Raw genomic sequence first — 24,757 nt, 5'->3', positions numbered from 1 at the left:
TCACCATACTAGTCATCATTAGTTTTTGATATAGTGTTCCATGATTCATTGTTTGCGTATAACACCCAGTGCTCCATGCAATACATGCCCTCCTTAATGCCCATCATCAGCTCACCCATCCCCCCACCCCCTCCCCTCTGAAACCCTCAGTTTGTTTCTCAGAGTCCACAGTCTCTTTCCTCCTCTGATTTCACCTCCTTCATTTTTCCATTTCCTTCTCCTAATGTCTTCCATGTTATTCCTTATGTTCCGCAAATAAGTGAAACCATATGATAATTGACTTTCTTTGCTTGACTTATTTCACTCAGCATAATCTCCTCCAGCCCCATCCATGTTGATGCAAAAAAGTTGGGTATTCATCCTTTCTGATGGCTCAGTAATATTCCATTGTGTATATTGACCACATCTTCTTTATCCATTCGTCTGTTAAAGGGCATCTCGGCTCTTTCCACAGTTTGGCTATTGTGAACATTGCTGCTATGAAGATTGGGGCAAATATGGCCCTTCTTTTCACTATATCTGTATCTTTGGGGTAAATAACCAGTAGTGCAATTCCTGGGTATGGGGTAAGTCTATTTTCAATTTTTTGAGGAACCTCTACACTGTTATTTCTCTTTCCTATGAACTTCAAACAGCACTGATTCTTTGTAATATTCATTTGACATTGATTTATACACTAATTAGGTATGTTTCATATTTATGTAAATTTTATATGAATTTCTTTAAGCATGTTATAACAATGTAATATCTATCATATATACACACACATAAAGCCACACATATTATATATATAGTCTCACTGAATTTTCACAAAAGTGATACACCCTTGTGACAAACACCTAGATCAAAAAAACAAAAAAACAAAAAACAAAAAACCAGAATAGTACAGAAACCATGGAAGGCCCTAGGGCTCCCTTCTGGACTCTCTATCTCCCTAAAAAGGTAACCGCTACATAGAAGCTATCAATCTGACTTCTAGAAGCAAGTTTATACCAGTTGGTGGGACGCCTGGGTGGCTCAGTGGGTTAAGCCTTTGCCTTCAGCCCAGGTCATGAGCTCAGGGTCCTGGGATCAAATCCCGCATCCAGTTCTCTGCTCAGCGGGGAGCCTACTTCTCCCTCCCTCTCTGCCTGACTCTCTGCCTACCTGTGATTTCTCTCTGTTGAATAAGTAAATAAAATATTTTTTTTAAGTTTATGCCAGTTGTTAACTTTATTATTTGTGTTTTTTTGGGACAGCCAAATGAAATTAAATTTCTTGAGGTCAGAGATCATATGTTCTATGTCTTCTCTCATTGCAAGAATTATTTGTTAAATATACACTATTTGTTCTCACATTCCCACCTTGCTCTGTTATCATTTGACTGCACCTGTCTGGCAAATCCCAGCCTGGAATGAGTCGGACTCTCTCCTTCTCCGCATCTCCACAAGGACGTCCAGGCAATCCTAGAGAAGAACATGCACCCTCTCACACTGAAGCCACAAAACTGTGGTCTCTAACCTTCATGGATACTTGTTCTGATCAGCTCTTCTCCACTCGTCATAGCGGTTATCTCAGGCCATCTGTTCTTAGTTCAGACTTCCTTCCCTAGTGCTTCCCCCTTGAGAGCCAACAGGTAAAGCATACCTTCTATAACAAGGCGAAAGGCAAGCTGTCACCTGATATACAAATAAACTTGCCTATAGCCTCACCTATCTCCCTACTGCCCCCAACCTGAGATTTCATTTCTATCTCTGTTCTCTCAATGATACCCCATCTCCCTTTGTCAGTGTTCATCATAGTTCATCAATAATGTCCTCTCTTTCCCTCTGGCCCAGTGGATTCTTAACCGTTGGCATTTAATGTGTTGAAGTGCCCACAGTCCTTCAACGTAACAATAAAGCCCTATCTGAAACCCATATTGCACTCCAGTCACCAACCCCTCTTCTCTCCTCTCTTGCAGCTAAACTTCTTCACAGAGATTATACTTCCGGTATTTGGTTTCTTGACTCCCTCTTTCCCCAACCCACTTCAGTCTGGGGTCTACTTCCATTACCTCACAGAAGCACCTTTGTCAAGATGCTTGTCAGTGTCCTTAAGGCTTAATTCAATGGACATTTTTCAGAACCCACATTTCTTTGGACCCTCTGATACTGCTGACGATGCCCTTTCTCTGGAAACATCCTATCGTACTTTGCATCCAAGACCCCATACTCCTGGTTCCCCTCTACTTTACTGAGAATTTCTTCTAAATCTCCTTTAGGGCTCTTCTTCTCTATGTAAACAAAGGTGTTCCTCAGAGTTCTTTTTTTTTTTTTTTAAGACTTTTTCTCTGTCTATGCTGCCATGACCAAGAAGATTATTATAAAAAGTATACATACATTCAAATCATTGTCTGTGGTTTGGCTTTTTCAAATCAGTAAATACCAGAGCGACTGTTTTATGCTCAGATAATATGGGTTTTTTTTAAAGATTTTATTTATTTATTTGACAGAGAGAAATCACAAGTAGATGGAGAGGCAGGCAGAGAGAGAGAGAGGGAAGCAGGCTCCCTGCTGAGCAGAGAGCCCAATGCGGGACTCAATCCCAGGACCCTGAGATCATGACCTGAGCTGAAGGCAGCGGCTTAACCCACTGAGCCACCCAGGCGCCCGATAATATGTTTTTAAAATGGATCTTTTCCATTGCATCAGTACTAACGGCTAAAGTTTATAGAATACCTTCTATAGTTATACTGAAATTGACTTTCCTGATTTTAAAATAATATTTTATGTAAAAAATTTAGAATAATAATGTTAAAGATAGTATAGTAATATTCTGAGTTCTACTACCCAGAGAAACTTACTATTTATTTCTGGCATTTTTTTTACACATTTTTCTCACATAAATATATATATATATATATATATATATATATATATTATGCACATGCATCTTACATAGTTGAGATAATTATATTTTTCACTTATTTGTATAACTGGACATGTTTTTGTGTCATTAAAATTATTACTATTTTCGGGACGCCTGGGTGGCTCAGTTGGTTAAGCAGCTGCCTTCGGCTCAGGTCATGATCCCAGCGTCCTGGGATCGAGTCCCACATCGGGCTCCTTGCTTGGCAGGGAGCCTGCTTCTCCCTCTCCCTTTGCCTGCCATTCTGTCTGCCTGTGCTTGCTCTCTCACCCTCTCTCTCTCTAATAAATAAATAAATAATCTTTAAAAAAAATTATTACTATTTTCATAGCTTTATAAATTCTATCATATGAATACAGAATGAAATGCTCAACATATTCACCTGTTACTAAATACTTAGAGTTTGAAATTTTTCTTCTTCTATATTTTTACCCATAAAAAACAACCTTAAATATTGATTTAGTAGGTCAAACCATTACAACTTCCTGACTGACTCTTCAAATGTTTTGTCAGGTCACCCACTATACTAATTATGTCTATTTATATGGCCATTAGCATTTGACTTTCTTATTTCCAAAGACATTTCCTAAATTTAAAATGATGTCTTATATACTTGTTTTGATTTGTGAGTCTTTAGTTATTAAACACGGTTGAATCTTTTAAAAATTGTGCTGTTTATTTGCATCTATTTGAATCATTCCTACAGTTTCTTTTTTCCTTTTCTTTTCTCTATTTAATATTAAACTTAAATGGAGGACTACTGTGAGAAAAAGAAACCACAGGATGAGAGACACGGAGCAAGACTGCAGCTAGCAAACCCCCTTGACTGGAGGTCTTCTTCTAGTGGCCAACCCTAAAAATACCCATTAGATTTGTCAGTAAGATATGTGATAACCTACAAGGTTCATTTTTTACACCGCCATTACTTACCTTAAGGATCTGAGAGGATTTGGATTCTCTTCATGAATATGAGGAAAAGGATAGAGTTAAACTCTGAGAAGATAACACAGTCTCTCTATAGTAAATGATTCATACAGATAATCAATGTGTACTCCTTCGTTCCACCATGCTGAGTTACCACTGTTCACACCACGAGACTCACACCTTCTGTTTCTTACGCCAGCCTAGTGTATGCAAGACTGCCCTGTGATTAACAAAGAATAAAACTGTTTCTTCACAGCAAGGAAAATGAGAACTTGAAGGCAGAACTCAAACAGTACTCCAGAAATCCATGAATGGTGGTACAAGGCAGATGAGCACAGACCCCCCAGTTCCTACTTATCCTACTGATCAACAACTCAATCATGACCCAGAGGATAAGGAAGAAAGCAAGGACCCAGAGAACAATCAGAAACCAGAGAACAACCAGAAAGTCCTAAAAAGAGCACTCAGTAGCAGATTTCTGGATAGCAAAAGGAGTGACGAATACCCAAACTTTCCTTGGTAGTTGACTAGGAAAATTCAGGATTAGGTTGGAAACAGATTCACACCACAGGCTCTTGTTCTATTGGTAATTATTATATTTTTCTTAAGATAGACTTGGAATTTGTTTAAGTCCAAAACTAAATTTTTAGGTCATTTTGTATATTGCATCCTGGTTGACCACCAACCAAGTTGGCCAACCTACCAAGTTGGCCAACCTACTCTATCGGTGGCTATCTCAGTGATTCTCATACAGCAATCTGAGTAAATGTACATGCAAATTCATGGTGTGTTGGGTGGGGAAGGTTTGTCTGCTTTAACTTTACAGGAAGAGATCATTTATTTTCAGAATGCAAAGCAACCATTCTACATATCAAAAAATTATCAGCCAAAAATCTTGACAGAAATATACATCACTGTACTCTGTTAAAAATCAACCAAACAATCCACAACAAACTAACATGATAATGATAAATCTATATGATTAGTAATTTGTGATTAAAAGGAAAGAATAGCAGCAATTGAAAACTGGATCCGAATCAAAACAAAACTAATGATTCATTGATAACAAAGTACCATTTCCAAAAATTGCTGAAATTGCAATTAGACGGATACATAGAGTAGGAGTTTTGCAGTGCTGCCAAGCATTAAGTGACAGCCAAATATTTTAGTAGAATACTGAATTAGAGTCTGCAGTAAACTCTAACATAACTATTTTTAGTTTATAATTTTAATAGCCCTTGCTAAATCACTCAGATACTAGCTAGTCTTTAGTCATCTGAGAAAATAAAAGTCTATGGATTTGTGGACTTTTGCTCATAAGAATTCTGCAAAGCTTATAATTTAAAGTGGTTAATGGTCCCCCAGTGGACCTCAGACCATACTCTGCAAGGTCTCGTTGAATGTGGGTCCAGAAATGAAAGTAACTTGCCCAAAATGTCAGTGGCACAGCCTACACTGCAAGCTGAACCTTCGAAATCCCCAGTTAACGCGTTCTTTTGAGTTTTGTTTTTTTTTTTAAGATTTTGCTTATTTATTTGGAGGAGAGAGAGAGAGAGAGCATGAGTAAGGGAAGGAGGATGGGCAGAGGAAGAGGGAGAAGCAGGCTCTCTTGAACAGGGAGCCCAACTCTGGGCCACCGAGGTGCCCCTTTTTTGCCTGTCTTACAATTAGTTCTTGAATTTAAGGTCTGGTTGGAATAGGACATAGTACATCGGCAGAGGTAAAATGATCCATTCTGAAGTTCTAAAGACATCTGAGTTTTACATAATTTTGACTCTAGCTTTAATGTATTTGTTGTTACTCCCTAAGGATGACCTTGGTAATAATATTATAGTTATAAAACACTTTATTACTGCCTAAGTAATTTATGATTACTTCCAGGTAAATTTTAAAATTTATTCCTTGGAATTAATCCTTTTCAGTAGAAACTGGTGTTTTTTGTATCACTATAGTATAGATGATAAAGCCAAGGCTTAGAAAAGTTGAAGTCACTCTTAAGTGTAGAGATAAGATGTTTATCCAGGTTTTCTTCTCTAGTCCTTTCTTCCTTTTTTAAAAAAATCATCTTTTTAATTATTAAGTATTGCATACTCATGTACAATTTTGGCAGATGGAGAATATAAATAAAATAAGAAGAAAAGAAAACTCAATGAAAGAAAAAATAATAATATTTCTTTCTCTCCTTTTCTCTATGCATAGATAAAGAATAATTTTGTATATATCTTTCATTATCCTGCTTGATTCATTTCATATTAAGAAATTTCATCCTGGCTTCAAAAAATTCATACAAAGCATCATCTGGAAAGGCTATGAGAATCATACTCAGAGTGAACATTAAATAGCATTTATTATGTGCCGGGCACCATTCTAAGTTCTTTACATGTGTTGACTAACTTACTACTCCCAAGCACCCAAAGAAGAAAGAACTCTTATTGTCTTCAGTTCATAGATGACACAAATAAAAAACAAGGTCAAGCGCCTTGCCCAGGTCAAAAGGCTGAGAAGTGGCAGAGCCATAACCAAAGACCAAATCCTAAATCCTTAATCACCAACTGTATTCATTCCATTGTATGGCTATAACATGGCTCATTTGACTAATCCCTTAATGGTGGGCATTGAAGTCATTTATAGTTTTTCTCTTACAAACAGAAATATCTTTTTCTGGTACATTCTGCATTCGCCATTATCATGGGCAGAATGTTCTTTGAGGAAGCTGTCCTTGGACCTCCAAGATCTGGATTCTTTGCTAGCTCTGTCCTGCCAGAGGGAGATGATTTGCCCCTCCCCTTCTACAACTTGATGAGATTTCTTGTGGAAGACTCAGCAGAGCTGATACCCAGCCACCAAATACAGCAAGACCTCCTGGGAGGTGTGGGGCCTGACTAATTGGTTCTGTCTGCCGAGTGTGTGGTGCTGGCCTGCCAGATGGCAGCCACAGTTGCCTGGTATGGAGACCCTCATTACCACCTTGACTAAGTGGTAAATGGAATTCTGCTGCAGTGAAAGAAGCAAACCAATCAGAACTCCTTCTAGATCCTTCTCCCTCACACATAGATGAAAATAAGCCTTCCTGCCTGGGATGTAACAGGCAATCTGGACTGCCTGAATTTGTTCCAAAAGAAAAGTTGCTGATAAAGACTGAGCTAACGTGGGTGAGGACAGGCAAGTGTGAAACTCTTTTCTAAATTACAGATCAAATTTGAAGAGTATCATTAGTTAGTAGGAGGTAAGTAAAGCTGAAAATGCTATGAGAACCCATGATTTCACATATCTGAGAACAGCAAGATATTTTAGAAATCAACAAGTACAAACCTTCACTTCAGAAATGAAGAAGGGGGAGCCCAGAGAGCTTAAATGATCAGTTTGAGGTCTCATAAGTCAAGCACCTGACTCGTCTCAACAGTAGCCCTACTATATTTTTACTCCAAATTCTGTACCTTATGTGTCTTTGAAAACACAAATATCATTTGTATTATTTCTCAGAAGAATCAGCTTTGCCTGCTCTCAGAAAATAAAAAAGAATGTGTGACTAGCTACAAACTCTGTAGCACAGTTTCAAAAATAAAATTAGAGTGTGTTTTTTGCATCTGGCAGCATGAAAATGAAAGTGTTAGTGCTTACATTTTAATAATTATCGTAGTTGATGGGTTATGTGTTCTTTTCAAAGCACTTGTGTGTTTTATCTTGTTTGTTCTGCACAGTAGCCTTCTGAGATAGGTAGAGGCACATGATGTCATCCTCATTTCGTAGGTGAATAGACAGATGTCAAGGACATTGCCACTTGGCTGTGCATTGGTAGATTCACTAGGTTCAAAACAGAACCTTTTTTTCTTGTTCTTTTTCTGTGGTCTGTGGCTCTCAGAACAGTTTCAGTACTCTCCCAATTATACCAGCAAGAACCCTGGGCATGCTTTCCTCTTCCCTCTCCCTGAGTCAAATATCCATTGAAAAATTCTGCCCCCTATACCTCTCAAAATACCTTCTTACTTCTGCTTCATCTCCCATCAATCTAGTCAAACCACCATACTACTTCAACAAGATGATTTTAATTATCTTCAAACTGACTCTGCTTTTCTCTGCTTCCCTCTCTGTACTGGTCAGCTATTACTACTACAGTGCAACAAATCACCCTAGCACTCAGTGGCTTATAACAATAAGCATTTGTGCTCCCAGCTCCAAATATGACCTAAGATAGCTTTTGCTTTTTTTATATATATTGGATTTTTCTCAGCTTGGTTCCAAATGGTAGATTTGGTTCAGGTCTGCTCTGTGTTTTTCTTATTGTTCTAAATCCAGGGGACTCCTCAAAGCAAGTTCTTCTTATGGTAATGGAAACATTTCAAGAGGACAGACTCAACCACAAGTACATTTTAAGTCTTTGCTTATGTCATGTCCACTAATATCCATCCCATTGGCCAAGGCAAGCCACATGGCAAAGCACAATACCACTCAGGTAAGGATATATATATATATTCTTCCTCTTTTAGGAGGAACATCAAAATTACTCAAGTGTGGCCACGACTTAAAACACTTAAAACCATTATTTAATACTCTTTGCCCTACTATAAAATGAAAATTCCTTGACCGCCAGTCCAACTCCCTTCTATCCACTCTCTACTTCTCCCCTTACCCACCCTTCCCTAAACAACCTCCATTTCCCCAATAGAGTTCTGTTCCATTTTAACTTCTAGGCTTTGCCAATGCTATTCTTTTAGTATGAAAATTTCCCTTCATCTTCATTTAACTCCTGATTATACCAGGGGTTCAATTTAGATATCAGCTCTACCAAGAAGCATCATTGTCCGATTGCCAAAATAAGTGTTTTTCATAAGGTAATCGTAAATCAGTCTGTACATTCCCTTACAGCAGTTGTTGCTATACTATTAAAATGGGTCGTTTCTTCTAATATAACATTGTGTGTTAATTGTGCTCAAAAATGAATTAAAAAATTCAAAAGCAGTGGTGTGAAGTAGGGGCTAATATCTCCATTTTATAGGTGAGAAAACTGAGATACAGTGACATTAAGAAACTTGCCAATGCTCATACAACCAGTCGAATATTGGTGGGTCTAGGATGTGAACCTAAGTTGTCTGGATCCACCACACCCATGTTTCCCAATCTCTTTTTCATTATTGAACCCCACCGCTTAGGAGAAAAGGAAAACTCTCCCTAAAGAGAGAGGCATTAAATAACAAGAAACACTGTTTTGTTGAGTAGAGTTCAACTTTGAAGCACTAGAAACCACTGTAATATTTTAGAAATATTTGGCCCAAAGAAATAATCTTTACCACACTTAAGGGCAATATTTAGAAAAATGTGTGCATTGGGGCACCTGGGTGGCTCAGTCAGTTAAGCAACAGATTCTTGGCTTCAAATCAGGTCATGATCTCAGGGTCCTAGGATCAAGCCCCTGCATCGGGCTCTGTGCTCAGCTGGGAAGGCTGCATAAGGATGCCCTCTTTCTCCTTCTCCCAATACCCCTCCCCTGATCACATTCTTTCTCTCAAGTAAATAAATGAATCTTTTTTTAAAAATGTATGCATTACACTATAATGCTTCTCATAAACACATAATTTATGGTAAAACTTCTTGAAAATACTTGTAAATAAGTGAATAGGTCTTTTATAAATTAAAAAAAAAAGGCTTCCTTGTCTCCTTCCACAAGTCTGTAAATCTCCTGAAAATAAGAATTTTCTTCTTCACTTTTGTTTCTAAAATGGTTCTCTCTATATATTAACCCAAAGCCAATATTCTATTAATTAACAAATGCTAGAGGCTTTCACATTGGAGTCCGGAAGAAGTCAAGGATATCTGTTATTTCCACTGTTTTTTAATATTATGTTGGAAGTATTGGCCAAAGTAATTAAACAAAAGAAAGCAATTATAGGCATAATAATTAGAAGGGAAGAGGAAAAACTATTTTCAGATGGTAAGATTATACATATAAAATTTCAAAACAGATTATGAAGAAACTACTAAAACACTAAGAGAATTTGGCAAAAACAAGATAATATCCTCAACATATACAAATCAGTGTCCCTCACATATATAAACATATATAAACAAAAACTAGTTAGGACAAAAGATAGAAGACAGCATTTATAATAACAAAGCATAATTAAATTAACTAAAAAAATAAATAAATCAAATGAATAGCCAAACATAACAAGAAATGTCCAAAACTTTATGAGGAAAAAAAATAAAACTCTCCTAAAAGACACAAGAGTAGATTTGAACAACAGAAAGGTGTAGTATGTTCTTATACTGAAAAAAGTTTACATCATCAATCTCTATCATAATTCCAATGGCTTCTTTTTGAAGAAATATAAACCCATCCTAAAATTCATATGGAATCTCAAGGGACCCTGAAGATCCAAAGTAAACCTGAAAAAGAAGGTACTACAAAGGTACAATAATAAAACCATTATGGTACTGACATAAAGACAGATATAGAGACCAACAGATTAGATAGGGTCCATAATAAATCCTCATATACATGGTCAAATGATTTTTTTTTAACAAGGGTACCAAGATGATTCAATGGAGAAAAGATGGTCTTTTCAAGAAATGGCACTGGAAAAACTGGATGTCCATATACAAAGTTTGCAGTTGGACCCTTATCTAATACCAAATACAAAAAGTAACTGAAAATGGATCCACGACTTAAAATATAAGATGTAAAATGATAAAGCTCTTAGAAGAAATATCTTCAGATTGAAGACAAAGTCTTCATATTGGACCTGACAGTGATTTCTTGGATATGACCCCAAAAGCATAGACACCAAAATAAAAAATTGACTATTTGGGTTTTATGCAAATTAATTTAAAAAAAAAAGTTGTGTACCACAATACACAGTTGATTGTAGAAAGGAAATCCACATGTTGGGAAAAAGTACTGGCAAATCCCATATCTGATGTGAGATTACTATTCAGAATACATAGAGAGCTCCAAAGCTAAACCACCAAAAAAGAAGCAATCTGATTCAAAAATCAGCAAGGACCTGAATAGACATTTCTTTAAAGAGTTAAAAATGGACAGTAAGCACATGGAAAGATATTCAACATCACTAACTAGGGCAATTCAAATCAAAACTACAATGAGATACCACTTCACACCCATTAGGATAGCTACAAACATAGAAGACAAAAAAAAAAAAAAAACAGAAAACAACAAATGTTAGCTGGGATATGGATTCATTGGAAACTTTGCGCATTCTTGCTGGAAATGTAAAGTGGTATAACTGTTGTGGAAAACAGTATGGTGGCTTCTCAAAAATTTTTTAAAAATTAAAAACTTAATTACCATATCATCCATCTCATCCACTCAAAAGAATTGAAAGGAGGGTTACATATCCATGTGCTTAGTAGCATTATTCACAATAGCTAAAATGGGGAAGCCACCCAAGTATTCATCAAAGGTAAGTAGGTAAGCAAAATCTGGGGTATAGGCACATGATGGAATGTTATCCAGCCTTACAAAGGAAGGAAACTCTGACACATGTTATAAAATGGATGAACCTTGAGGACAGGAGGCCTGTTCCAAAGAGGCAAACTCTATGTAATTCCACTTACAAAAGATACTAAGAGTAGTCAAATCCTAGAAACAGAAAGTAGAAGAGTGACTGCCGGGGACTTGGGTAAGGAGGAAATAGGTAGTTATTGTTGAATGGGTATAGATATTCAGTTTTGTGTGATGAAAAGAGCCATGGGGATGTATGGTGGGGGGGTGGCTGGACAATAGGAATGTACTTAATCCCAATGAAATGCACTCTCAGATATGTATATTTTTATACATACATATTTTTATGTTTTAATGTTATGTATATTTTACCACAATAAAAAAAATCTTGAAAAAAGTTAACATTATCGATCCTCCCTAAGGTAATTTATAAATTTAATGTGATTCCAATAAAAATGGTACTATATTTTTGTTTCATTTTCTTTTGGAACTAGTCAAACTGATTAAATGTTAATTTGAAATAACAGTCAGGAAAGAAGAGTCAGGAATAGAAGAGAAATGGGTGTAGGGCTAGCCTTAACAAATACAAAACACAAAATCTCTGTATCTAAAAGAAAATGATTTGGGCCCAGGGCTAGATAGGAGACTACGGAATTGAAAAGAAGTATCAACAAACAGACTCAATGGCATATTACAGTTTTGTATATAATAAAGAGGATATTGCAAATTTGTAGAGAAAAGATGGACTTTTTAATAAATCATACTGGGATTATTGGATAGCCACAGAGAAAATTTTAAATTGGGCCTCTCATATATTGTACATATATATGATATACACTGGGATATATTCCAAATGGACCAGAGGTTGAAATATAAAAAAATAAATTTACACAATAGTATAAGAAAATGGATGATTTCCTCTGTAATCCAAGATAAGGGGAAATTTCTCAACTGTGACTCAAAATGCAGATACAATAAGAAAAAAAGTGATAATTTTGACTAGCCATATGTGGCCAGAACCATTGTGTACAAAGTATACATACATACCTGACAAACTGAAGAAAAAATCTGCAATTTATATCATAAATATATCCCTAACATATAGCATCTTCTATCAAAAAGAAAAAAGAAAAAAAGACAGTAAACTATTAGAAAAATGGGCAAAACATATGGACAGTTCACAGCAAGATAAATGTACATGGTCCTTAAGCATATCAAAAAATATAGCATTGCTCTTAATAAAAGGAACATAAATTAACACCACCCTGAGATATAATTTCTCACAATTACATTGGCAAAAATCCAGAAAATTGACAACATACTTTGTTGGGAGGTAGAAGTTTAAAGTAGAAAACTGCTTTGGCAGGAAATTTGGCAATAATTAGCAAAACTATATGCATTTATTTGTTGACATGAAAAATCTCACTTTCAGAAATCTATCCTAAGGATACACTGGAAAAAATGTGAAAAGATTTATGCAGATAGTATTCATTGTAACATTATTTGTTATAAAAAATATATATATATATAAAGACCTAAATTCTCATCCATAAGGGATTGGTTGAATAAAGTACAGTACATCCACACAGAGTATTATAAAACCTTTAAAACTTTAAGAAGGAATGAAGAATATCACAAAGAAATAGTTTGACAGTATATGAATATCACTGTGTATCATTGTATGGAGTAATCTAGCTAGATACAGCATTAACTAAATGAAAGCAAGGTGAAGAAAAATACATAGACTATGCTTCAAGGTATCTATCTATTATCTATCTGTCTGTCTGTCTATGGTCTATCTATCCTCTACCTATTGCTTATGTTTTTCAAAATGAAGGAATTAATAAAAAGGATTTTTTAAAGTGATTATCTCTTGGAGATAAAGGGAAAATGTTGGAAGGATCAAAAACAGAAACAACTCATCTCTGAATTATTCGTTTTTATAGATTTGGCTTTGGAATCACATAAATATTTCACATAAATCTAAAACAAATTTAAAAATTAAAAAACCAATTCCTAAAAATCAAAAACAAAATAAGTCTCTGTTAGTTATCTATTGCTGAATAACAAATTGTCCCAAAACATAGCTACATAAATCAGTATAATAACCATGTATCATCTTGCACTATATCTGAGGGACAAGAATCCAGGAGGAGCTTAAATGAGTGCTTCTAGCTCAAGGTCTCCCCTGAAATATCACTCCAAATGTTGGCCAGGAATACATTCACCTGAAAACTTGACCACGGCAAGAAGATGCACTTCTCCGCTTATTTGAGTGGCTATTGATAGAGGCCTCAGCTACTTGCTAACTGTTGCCAGAGATAAGTCATTTTTGTACTGGGGCCTCTCCATAGGGCTACTCAAGACATGGTATCTGGCATCCCATAGATGAGTTATGCTGGGAAGGAAGATAGAGAGATGTGTGCACCCAACCATAGCAGGGAGCCCAATGTTTGTAATAACCTAATCTCAGAAGTGACACGTGATACTCCAGTATTATACGGATTACAGAGATAATCCTCATGAGATGTGGTGGGGGGAGGACCACACAAGAACATGAGCCCTAGGAGGCAGGGACTACTTAGAGCCACCCTGGAGGCTGGGTGTGTACATAGACCTATGTACTCACTGGAAATAAAACCAAAGAGAATGAAACTATTGTAAAATGATTTTTTAAAAGAGGTATTTATTTATTTATTTGAGAGAGAGTGTGCATGTGAGCCAGAGGAGGGTAAGAGGGAGAGAGAGAGGGACTCCCCACTGAGCGTAGAGCCCGATTCAGGGCTCTATCTCACAACTCTGATCTTACAGCCCTGAGATCATGACCAGAGCTAAAATGAAGAGTCAGAGCCTTAAGGAACTGAACCACCCAGGCACCCCAAAATGATTTTAAAACACAATGACTTCACTGTGTGTCTCTAATGGGATGTATATCCTGAGGAAAATATTTTTTGAAAAACTGTCTCCAAGTGTTTTCTGTAACTGTTATGTTGACATTGTTATTGTGTGTACGTATTGTAGAATAAAGCAAATGAGTCATTATATTGGTGGTTTTAGATCTGGGATTTCTAGTGTAGGAGAAATGAAATATAGATATAGTATTGATGAGCTTTTATAAAACACCAAAGTCCTAATATTTGAATTGGGAATATCAGTATGAACTCCTTTTAAGAAAATAGATTTCCTAACTTTGTTCACTGGAAAAAACACAGAAACAATGACCAATCCTATAACAACGAGTACTTGAGCACCTGCATCATGTTTGGTAAATTCTGAAGGCTGATCCCAGCTTTGAGCCTGGAAAATCTATTTATACCAAAAGCAGTGAAGATAACCAACACCGCTTTTTGTCAAAAAAAAAAAAAAAAAAAAAAAGATGAGGAATCTAATTTCAAATGGCTCTCACTACAAACAAACAATCAAAAAAAAACAATCAAAAAACTCAAACCACTTATATTTGGCTATCAATAAAACAATATATACAATTATAGTGATTTAAACACATTATATATATTTAAATCTCTAACTTTATAGTGATTCTTAAGAAAAGAAAATAACAAAAGCTTATTGGTCACCTCTGAAGAATACTAGGGAACAAACTACTTTTAAAACTGTTCAACCAAAGGAGCATTTATTGTTTTCCTTTTCTATACAAACTGTATTTTAGATAATAGTTAATGAGGGCAGTTTCTCTGGAGAATAGTATTCCGATTAATCTATTAATAAAGGAAGACTTATAATGGGATAAAAATATCATCATTTCCAAAATTCTAATGAAAAAAATGAAAATTTAAAAAAAAACAAATGGACTAAAGCAATGAGTAATCAGCGCCTATGAAAAGAAAGACAACCTGACAGCATTTGCTCACATGAGACAATGTACCAGCTATGTAAAGATCTTATTTAAAACAATTGAACTTGAAGAAGATCAAGATCCTAGTTCTGGCTATTATTTTACAATAAATAATGTGAAAGTTTGTTGAAAAACATAGAAATACAAGCAACAAAATCCAGACCATGGAAAATTTTATAGGGCAGACAACACATCTTCTTCAACAAATATATTTCAAGGGGAAAAACAGCACACAAAGGGGCAGGGGGTAAAGGAAGAAGTAGAATTTTTAAAAGGTGTAGAAGATTTAAGTCAATGGCAATATATGGTTCTTATTGATTGCTGTTTTGAATAAACAAACTGTAAAAATAAGATCTATCAGATAATTGGGAGCTTTTGAATAATTGCCTGGATATTAGATGATGTTATGGGATTACCATTTTTTTTAAGATTTTATTTATTTACTTGACAGAGAGGGATACAGTGAGAAAGGGAGCACAAGCAGGGGGAGTGGGAGAGGGAGAAGCAGGCTTCCTGCTGAGCAGGGACCCTAATGCAGGGCTCCATCCCAGGAACCTGGGATCATGACCTGAGCCCAAAGCAGTCACCTAAGGACTAAGTCGCCTAAATCCCTGGCGCCCCAAGGGATTACCATTTTTTAAGGTATTATAATGTTATCATGGTTATATTTTCAAAGAGTAGTTATCCTTAAGGCAATGGTTCTCAAACTTTAGCATGCATTACAAGTACTGCAGGGCTTACTAAAACGCAGATTTGGGGACCCCAAACCCAGAAATTCTCATTTGGTGGCTTTGAGCTGGGTCTCAAGAATTCACATTCCTAACACATTTCTAGAGGGTGCTGAGGCTTCTAGCCCAAGGACATCACTTTGAAGACCACTTCTTTATAGAGGCATCCTGAAAAAGATTCGGATGAAGTAATACACCATCTGTGGTTTCCTTCATTTCTGGTTGCGGGTGATGTGGGTATAAATAAAACAAGAATGTCAGTTGATAATTACAGCTTGGAGATGAGTATATGGAATTTCCTTATCCTATCCTGGACACATGTGTCTATGTTTGAAGTTTTCCATAATCACAAGTTAAAATCTAAAGAAAATATAAATTTTTTTACAAACATAAACAAAACAGTCAAATGATTAATTCTAATATTGTGTTGGTTTATGATATATATTAACGTCATATGTTAAATCTATTAATTTGGAAATACTGCTTTTTTGTCAATTCTACATTTCTTGAGAAATCTTATCAAGCTTTTTATATGCATCTTTCTTGTGGTTGTATTTATTATCACTAGCATCCCTTTTTGAGCCATTTAACAGCTTTCTAGAACACGTCAACACCTTGGTCTAAAATGTTGAAAAAACAGGAATTTTCAAATCTGCATTTGATGCTGTCTCTGCAGATTTTCTCACAAGCCCCAGCTATGCATTGCGCAATATTAAGATAATTTGTTGTGTCACTTGTCTTGGAGGAGTGTTCACGGACTGCACAATACAACCACCTTAAAATAATTTATTAGTGATCCGAAAAAAAAAAAAAACTTGCAAGTTTCCAACACCTCAAGAAGATTTACTAAATCTGTGTTAGATTTCTGTGCTCCTTTTGTAACAATTCCTCTAGGTAACTATCACAAAACTAGTATTACGCCCCAAACTCATTTCAGGCTATCGTGTCCTCCACAAACACTGTTTTGTGATTCAAAGCAAAGCAAATGACAGAAACTTATAGTACTGGAGACTTTATAGATATTCTGCTAATTCCTAAAGTCAGAAACATGGTGATTCTTAGTCAACATTTTCCATTTTATCTATTTTGACACTGTGTGGATACATTGTTTTGAGAAACAGCAGTCTAGCGTGATTGATGTCAGTGAAGAGAGAAATGTAAATCCCCACATATCTGGGGCCTGAACAAGCCATCGTGGCCACTCTGACACCATGTTTCTCTATTTGTTCTTCCAATCTGGTAGTGTTCTTAAGTGCTGGGAGTCAGCAGGACACAAGACAGTTCTGGCCCACCCATAGCTCACACTCTATTGGAGGGAGACAGACAGCAAATACCAAAGTTCTGGAATTCACAAAGTGTTTAAAATACATTATAATACTCATTGCTTGCAGCAGTCCTGGGAGTAGAATGTATATTCCTCTTTCCATAAGAGAGGCCATAAAATTTATTCCGTGATAGTTGGGCTGAAAGATGAATGAGGGCCGAAATCCTACCTGCCTTGCTCACTTGTACTCATAGTGCTGAAAACAAAGGTCCTCAGCAAGCTTTGGTGTTTAAATGAAAAAAGGGACACCTTGACTCCATGGGCTTGATGAAGTATTGATACATGGTCCTTCAGAATACTGCAGTGTAGAAGTGTATCAATTCTCAGAGACAGAAAAATATTTATATGTGGCTGAAAATGGAAATGTTTTCTATTACCGAAAAAATTTCTAGTGAAACATATTGTTCTAAGAAACACCTGATGGGACACCTGGGTGGCTCATTGGGGTAAGCCTCTGCCTTCTGCTCAGGTCATGATCTCAGGGTCCTGGGATCCAGCCCTGCATCAGGCCCTCTGCTCAGAGGGGAGCCTGCTTCCCCCCTCTCTTTCTCTGCCTGCCTCTCTGCCTACTTGTGATCTCTCTGTCAAATAAATTAAAAAAAAATTTAAAAAAAGAAGAAAGAAAGAAAGAGAGGAAGGAAGGAAGGAAGGAAAAAAAAAGGAAGAAAGGAAGGAAGGAAAAAAAAAGGAAGAAAGGAAGGAAGGAGAAAGAAACACCTGAAATGGCTAGCCAGATATTTAAAAGATGAATCTTCCTTGTGGACAGAATGCTGAATCTTTTCTCATGCTGGGGTAGTGGTACAAAGCAGGGTTCAAGTCTCATCTGCAAATTTACTAGGAGGTAAGTTTTGGAAAACTCTGACCTAGTAATAGCTCCACTGGAAACATATCCATGGCTCCCACTGCCCTCAGAAGAAAGCAGAGACTAATCAGACTTGAGGCAATTCACCCTCATTCTCCTGTCTCCCTCTGCAGCCTTATCTTTTGCCTTTTCAAAACTTAAACTATGCTCTGGAAGTATTCCTCTCTTTCTTAGGAGCCTGTGTGTACCTTTAAGGTTTTCAATATCCAGTTTCCTTTTCCTGGGCCCTTCCTTCTTCTCTTCTTCTTCCTCTCTACTCATTAGCCTATTCAAATCCAAATCTAATTCATCTTTCAAGCCTAGACTTAAATGTCATTGCCTCCAGACCTGGGCCACCAAGCCCAGATTAGGTGGTTCTATGGACAGTTCTGACAGCGACCCTCACTGCTCCATGTGGTGCAGTCATGAGTGCTTGCTGTCCCCTCACATCTACAAGCTCTGTGAGAGCAGGAGCCAAATCCATTTTGTTCACTGTAGGGCCTGTCACCAGGCTTGGCCCAGGTTAGCAAGCCATAAATATTTCTTAAATTATATTTAATAAACTTACTTAACTTCTGAAATATAAAAGGGTGCTAAGACTATCTGCCTTATAGGCTTGTTGTAAAGATTTTTTTTAAACAAAATATTTTATTCTTTTATCTAAGTTCTCATAGCCACTTCATAGCCCATCTTTATTTTTTTATTATGTTAGTCACCATACAGTAGTACATCATTAGTTTTTGATGTAGTGTTCCATGATTCATTGTTTGTGTATAATACCCAGTGCATCACTGGGCTAGCCCATTCCCCCACCCCTGTTCCTTCTAAAACTCTGTTTGTTTCCCAGAGTCCATAGTCGCTCATGCTTCATCTCCCACTCCAATTCCACCCCCCTTAGCTTTTCCCTTTCCTTCTCCTAATGTCCTCTATGCTATTCCTTATGCTCCACAAATAAGTGAAACCATATGATAATTTACTTTCTCTGATTGACTTATTTCACTTAGCATAACTTCCTCTAGTCCCATTCATGTTGATCCAAAGTTGGATATTCATCCTTTCTGATGGCTGAGTAATATTCCATTGTATATATGAATCACATCTTCTTTATCCATTCATCTGTTAAAGGGCATATCAGCTCTTTCCACAGTTTGGCTATTGTGGACATTACTAATATGAACATTGGGGTGCATGTGGCCCTTCTTTTCACTACATCTGTATGTTTGGGGCAAATACCTAGTAATGCAATTGCTGGGTCATAGGGTAACTCTATTTTTAACTTTTTGAGGAATTTCCATACTGTTTTCAAAAGTAACTACACCAACTTGCATTCCCACCAACAGTGTAAGAGGGTTCCTCCTTTTCCACAAGTGTTCCTCTCCAACACTTGTTTCTTACCTTGTCAACCTTTGCCATTCTGACTGGTATAAGGTGGTATCTCAACGTGGTTTTGATTTGAATCTCCCTAATGGCTAGTGATGATGAACATTTTTTCATGTGTCTGTTAGCCACTTGTATGTCTTCTTTGGAGAAGTGTCTGTTCATGTCTTCTGCCCATTTTTTGACATGGTTATCTGTTTTGTGTGTGTTGAGTTTGTTAAGTTCTTTATAGATCCTGGATATCAGCCCTTTGTCTGTAATGTCATTTGCAAATATCTCCCATTCCATGGGTTGCCCTTTTGTTTTGTTGACTGTTTCCTTTGTTGTGCAGAAGCTTTTCATCTTGATGAAGTCCCAAAAGTTCATTACACTTTTGTTTCCTTTGCCTTTGGAGGCATATCTTCAAAGAAGTTGCTGTGGCCGATGTTAAAGAGTTTACTGCCTATGTTCTCCTCTAGGAGTTTGATGGATTCCTGTCTCACTTCAGAGTATAAAGGATAGAGGGAACACTCAACCTCATGAAAAACCCACAGTGACTATCATCTCATTTAGGGAAAAGCTGAGAGCCTTTCCCTTGAGATCAGGAACATGACAGCATGCTCACTCTCTCCACTATTGTTCAACATAGTACTAGAAGTCTTAGCAACAACAAGTAAGAAAACAAAAAGAAATAAAAGACATTTAAATTGGCAAAGAAGAATTCAAACTCTCTCTCTTCACAGAGGACATGATACTTTATGTGAAAACCCAAAAGACTCTATCCCCAAATTACTAAACTCATACAGCAATTCAGTAATGTGGCAGGATAGAAAATCAATGCACAGAAATCAGTTGCTTTCTTATACACGAACAATGTAACTATAGAAAGAGAAATTAGAGAATCAATTCCATTTACAACAGCACCAAAAACCATAAGATATCCTGGAATAAACCTAACCAAAGAGGTGAAGATCTATATTCTAGGAACTACAGAACACTCATGAAAGAAATTTAAAAAGACATGAAAAGGTGGAAAAACATTCTATGCTCATGGATCAGAAGAATAAACATTGTTAAAATGTCTATGCTGCCCAGAGAAATTTATAATTTCAACACCATCTCGATCAAAAAAGTGCTGGAACAAACAATCCTAAAATTTGTATGAAACCAGAAAAGATCCCAACTTGCCAAGGAAAAGTTGAAAAAGAAAAACAAAGTTGGGGCATCGCATTGCCTGATTTCAAGCTATATTACAATGCTATGATCACCAAGACAGCAAGGTACTGGCACAAAAACATACTCATAGGTCAATGGAACAGCATAGAGAGCCCAGATATGGACCCTCAACTCTATGGTCAACTAATCTTCAACAAAGTAGGAAAAAATATCCAGTAGAAAAAAGACAGTCTCTTCAACAAATGGTGCTGAGGAAAATGGACAGCTATATACAGGAGAACGAAACTTGACCATTCTTTCACACCATACACAAAGTAAACCCAAAATGGATGAGAGCTTGTTGTAAAGATTAAATGGAATGACATAAACAAAGAATCCATATTGTGCCTTGTACAGATTGTGTGTCCAATAAATGTCTTGTTATTTTTAAGTCTATTCTAGAACTCTCTGCCACTCCTGCTCACTCCTCCCACTCTAGAGAGTCTCTTGATCTTTCTATAAAATGCTTCATGACTATAAAGCTCCTTTAGTTTTTTATCCATACTGACAGGTTTTTTAACATGCCAATCAATTGAGTACAGACATTGAGTTTCCAGTGAATCATTCTGGGATCTGTCTCCTTTCAATTGTCTGATGCTAAAAATAACCATGTGTGTCAATTTGTACCCAAGATGTTATTTTTATCTGGTATGATAAGATAACAGATAGAGTGACAACCACTTTTGAACGAATAGTTTAGTAACATTTCCCACAAAAAGGGGACATGGGACATCACAGGATCACATGGGGGAGCACCACACTCAGTCAGGATGCACAAGTGAGGCAAAAGACCAGGCTATAGCTTTTACTGAGGTTTCCACAGGAAAGGAAAGGCAAGGTAGAGTAAACAGCTTAGAACTGGCTAGTCTGAATAATTCCAGCAGGCTTCAAGCCTAAGGACTGTCCCTAGCTGTTTAGTATCTGGACTGGGTTGATTTGGGGCAGGGGAAATATTTGCTTGAAGAGAAATTAATTAACCCTGGGAAGGGCAATCTCTTCCAGCCAGCAAGGCTACCCAAGATGTCAAAACATCATAAAATCTAGAAAATTTTTAAAAAGCATAATTAATATACCATATTCCATTGCAAGAGGGAATGACACTTTATCCTTGACCTTTGTTCCATCATTTATTCCATTGTAACCTTTAATAACATTGCTCTTAGGATAAAACATGCTGGGCTTTTTAATCTCTTCTATCCCATTCTTAACAAAACTTATAGTTGCCATTGCTGCCCTTCCTCAATCTGCTAATTAAAACAGCCTAAGGAGGTGCCTGGTGGGCTCAGTCAGTAGAACATCTGACTCTTAATCTCTGGGTTATAAGGTCAAGCACCACTTTGGGCTTGGAGCCTACTTAAAAGAAATAAATAAATAAAAATAAAACAGCCTAGGATACCTTTATCTCTAATAAGAACTTTACTTTTGCCTATGAATATTTTATGTTAGATCTACTTTTCCTTTGTCTAACACAGACACCTCCTTTCTTGCACAAAAGAAACAGCATTGTTTTATTGTTAATATATTTGTCAGACATGTTAATTGCATAATGCTGAGATCGATGTAGAGGCAAGCTTTCTTTTGGGGGGACTGAATGATTCAATGACTATATGGGCTGAAGTTATTTGGAACTGGGAATGTGTTTTAAAGATTTGTTCTGAGGTGCCTGTGTGGCTCAGTGGTTAAAGCCTCTGCCTTCCGCTCAGGTCATAATCCCAGGGTCCTGGGAGGGAGCCCTGCACTGGGCTCTCTGCTCAGCAGGGAGCCTGCTTCCTCCTCTCCCTCTGTCTGCCTATTTGTGATCTCTTTTTGTAAAAAAAAAAAAAAAAAGTGTGGTTTCCTTTTGTTTATTTTACTTGTATCCACCAGAGTAATAGAATTAAAAGGTTGGTTTCTTTTTAAAAAAATAACCTTTACTATTAAGCTCTAAGATACAAAGCTTATTTTTATTCATATGTGGAATTCTCTAGTCAGAATAGACAAGAATAGAAAATAGATTGTCTCAGCTCTATTTGATTTCTTTTTCAAAGACTACTCTGTCCTGACTTTCATTGTCTGCTCTTAGCAATATTGAGGTGGTTACAGATTTAGGATAATGGACTCACTTGAGTCTCATTGACAAGTTGGTCAGTCTGTAAGTTATGAGATAAGAACGGTGAATTTGACTAGGATATATCAGGACAGTTCCTAGAGAGTTACAGGTGGGAGGTATCTTTGAAATATATTATAACCACCATTTTTCTAATTAGGAAACCAAGACCCGTAGTTGGGAAGGAAATCGTGCATCACACCCAGAGAATTAATGGCAGACCCAGGGCAGAGATAATGGCTCCCCAGTGATAAGACCAGGGCTCTTGCTCTGAGCACTGCAAGCTTATATTTGTGGGTGGATACAAAGCATAGTCCAAGTGCAACCAAATTCTAGAGGAATATATTCTACAATAGGAAAAGTAAGAGCAGTGGGTAAAGCATGAGTGAGCATGTGCTGATAGAAAACCAGGCCAAAACCAACCTCACAGGGGTAGTATGAGAATTTAGTAATATAATAAATATAAATTATCTGGTCATGTGCTTAGCATTCAGTAGACACTCAAGTAAATATTGGTTGTCCCTCATGCCCATCTCTAACCAACTATAATTTGTTGTATACTGATGATAAGTATTTAGTGATACAATGTCACTTAGTACAACCACTATGAATCTTCAGCTTCATCAAATTCTCTGGTGTGAGACCAAGTTTATATCAGAACCTTATATAGCTTCCCTCCCCAACCGTTACCTCCTCCAGCACTGTGGAGTTGTCTGCCCACCAGAGGTCCCTAGGATGTCATCTAGACCAGAAATGGAAATAGACAACATTCCTTCAGTCCTTTCCTGGGGGGAAAGAGTCGGGGAGGGGGAGGTTCTTAAGATTTTTCACTTAGCTTAATAAGGCCTTTTTCTCAAATAATCTGAATGTATCTGTTGGATATATCTAAATATAAGCCTATGCTATATATAATAAATTTATAAGAGATGTGAGAGAGACAGAAGCTAAAGGCTAGGTTAGGCTATAGTAACAAATAGTGTCAGTGGCCCAAGACAACAAAAGTTTATTTCTCACTTACATTTCTATAATTAGTCAGCAACCATATTGTCATCTTAGCTCCAAAACCCAGGCTGATGAAGCAGTGACTCTGGTATATTTTGGGATGTGCTGGCAGAGGAGAAAAAAGAAGGCTCTAGAGCATCTCATGTGAGCAGTTTAATCCTCAGCCAGAAGGAGCACACGTCACTTCTGCTCATGACTCATTGGCCATAAATGTTCCCATGGCCCTTTCCAATCACAAGGCAATCAGGAAGGGAGAATAATAGGAATAGTTGGTAAAAAGCACTAATAATTATTATATTCTATTTTTAAAGCCAGTTTAAAAACTTTTATTGAAAGGATTTTTTTGACGATTTTATTTATTTATTTATTTATTTGAGAGAGAGAACACAGGTAAGAGGGAGCAGAAGGAGAAAGAATCTGAAGCAGACTCAGACTCTGTGCTGAGCTTGGAGCCCAATGCAGGCCTCAATCTCACAGCCCCGAGATCATGACCTGAGCTGAAACCAAAAGTTGGACACTTAACCAACTGAGCCACCCAGCTGCCCCTTCATAAATTCTTTTATTAAAACATTCCCAAGTGCTCTATGTCACCTGGCATTTCCCTTATGGGCATTTCTTCCTTTTACATATCCACTAAATGAGGATGTTCTGTTTCCTATTGGATTTTCAGGTGAATTATGGAAAGCTCCTCTGGTTTTTACATAGTATTAGAAGTCCTAGCAACAGCAATCAGACAACAGAGAGAAATAAAAGGTATCCAAATTGGTAATGAAGAAGTCAAACTCTCTCTCTTCGCAGATGACATGATTCTTTATATGGAAAACCCAAAAGACTCCACCCCCAAACTACTAGAACTCATACAGCAATTCAGCAGCGTGGCAGGATACAAAGTCAATGTGCAGAAATCAGTGGCTTTCTTATACACTAACAAGGAAAATACAGAAAGGGAAATTAGAGAATCGATTCCATTTACTATAGCACCAAGAACCATAAGATACCTGGGAATAAACCTAACTAAAGAGGTAAAGGATCTATACTTGAGGAACTATAGAACACTCATGAAAGAAATTGAAGAAGACA

General features: G+C 36.9%; 1 protein-coding gene across 1 annotated transcript in view; it reads left to right on the top strand.

The window, feature by feature from the left end:
* Positions 1–24,757, top strand: part of C2H1orf87 (chromosome 2 C1orf87 homolog) — a 92,888-nt gene that overhangs the window by 23,045 nt on the left and 45,086 nt on the right. The window contains 4 exon segments of the mRNA XM_044236768.1: positions 4,070–4,089; positions 4,092–4,332; positions 8,110–8,266; positions 24,348–24,381. Of these exon segments, the coding sequence (XP_044092703.1) occupies positions 4,070–4,089; positions 4,092–4,332; positions 8,110–8,266; positions 24,348–24,381 (452 nt within the window).

The sequence above is a fragment of the Neovison vison genome, chromosome 2 (genome assembly GCF_020171115.1).
Source record: "Neovison vison isolate M4711 chromosome 2, ASM_NN_V1, whole genome shotgun sequence".
Classification (NCBI taxonomy): Eukaryota; Metazoa; Chordata; class Mammalia; order Carnivora; family Mustelidae; genus Neogale; species Neogale vison.
Note: the sequence above shows the minus strand (reverse complement) of the source record. Positions and strands in the feature narration are given on the sequence as shown.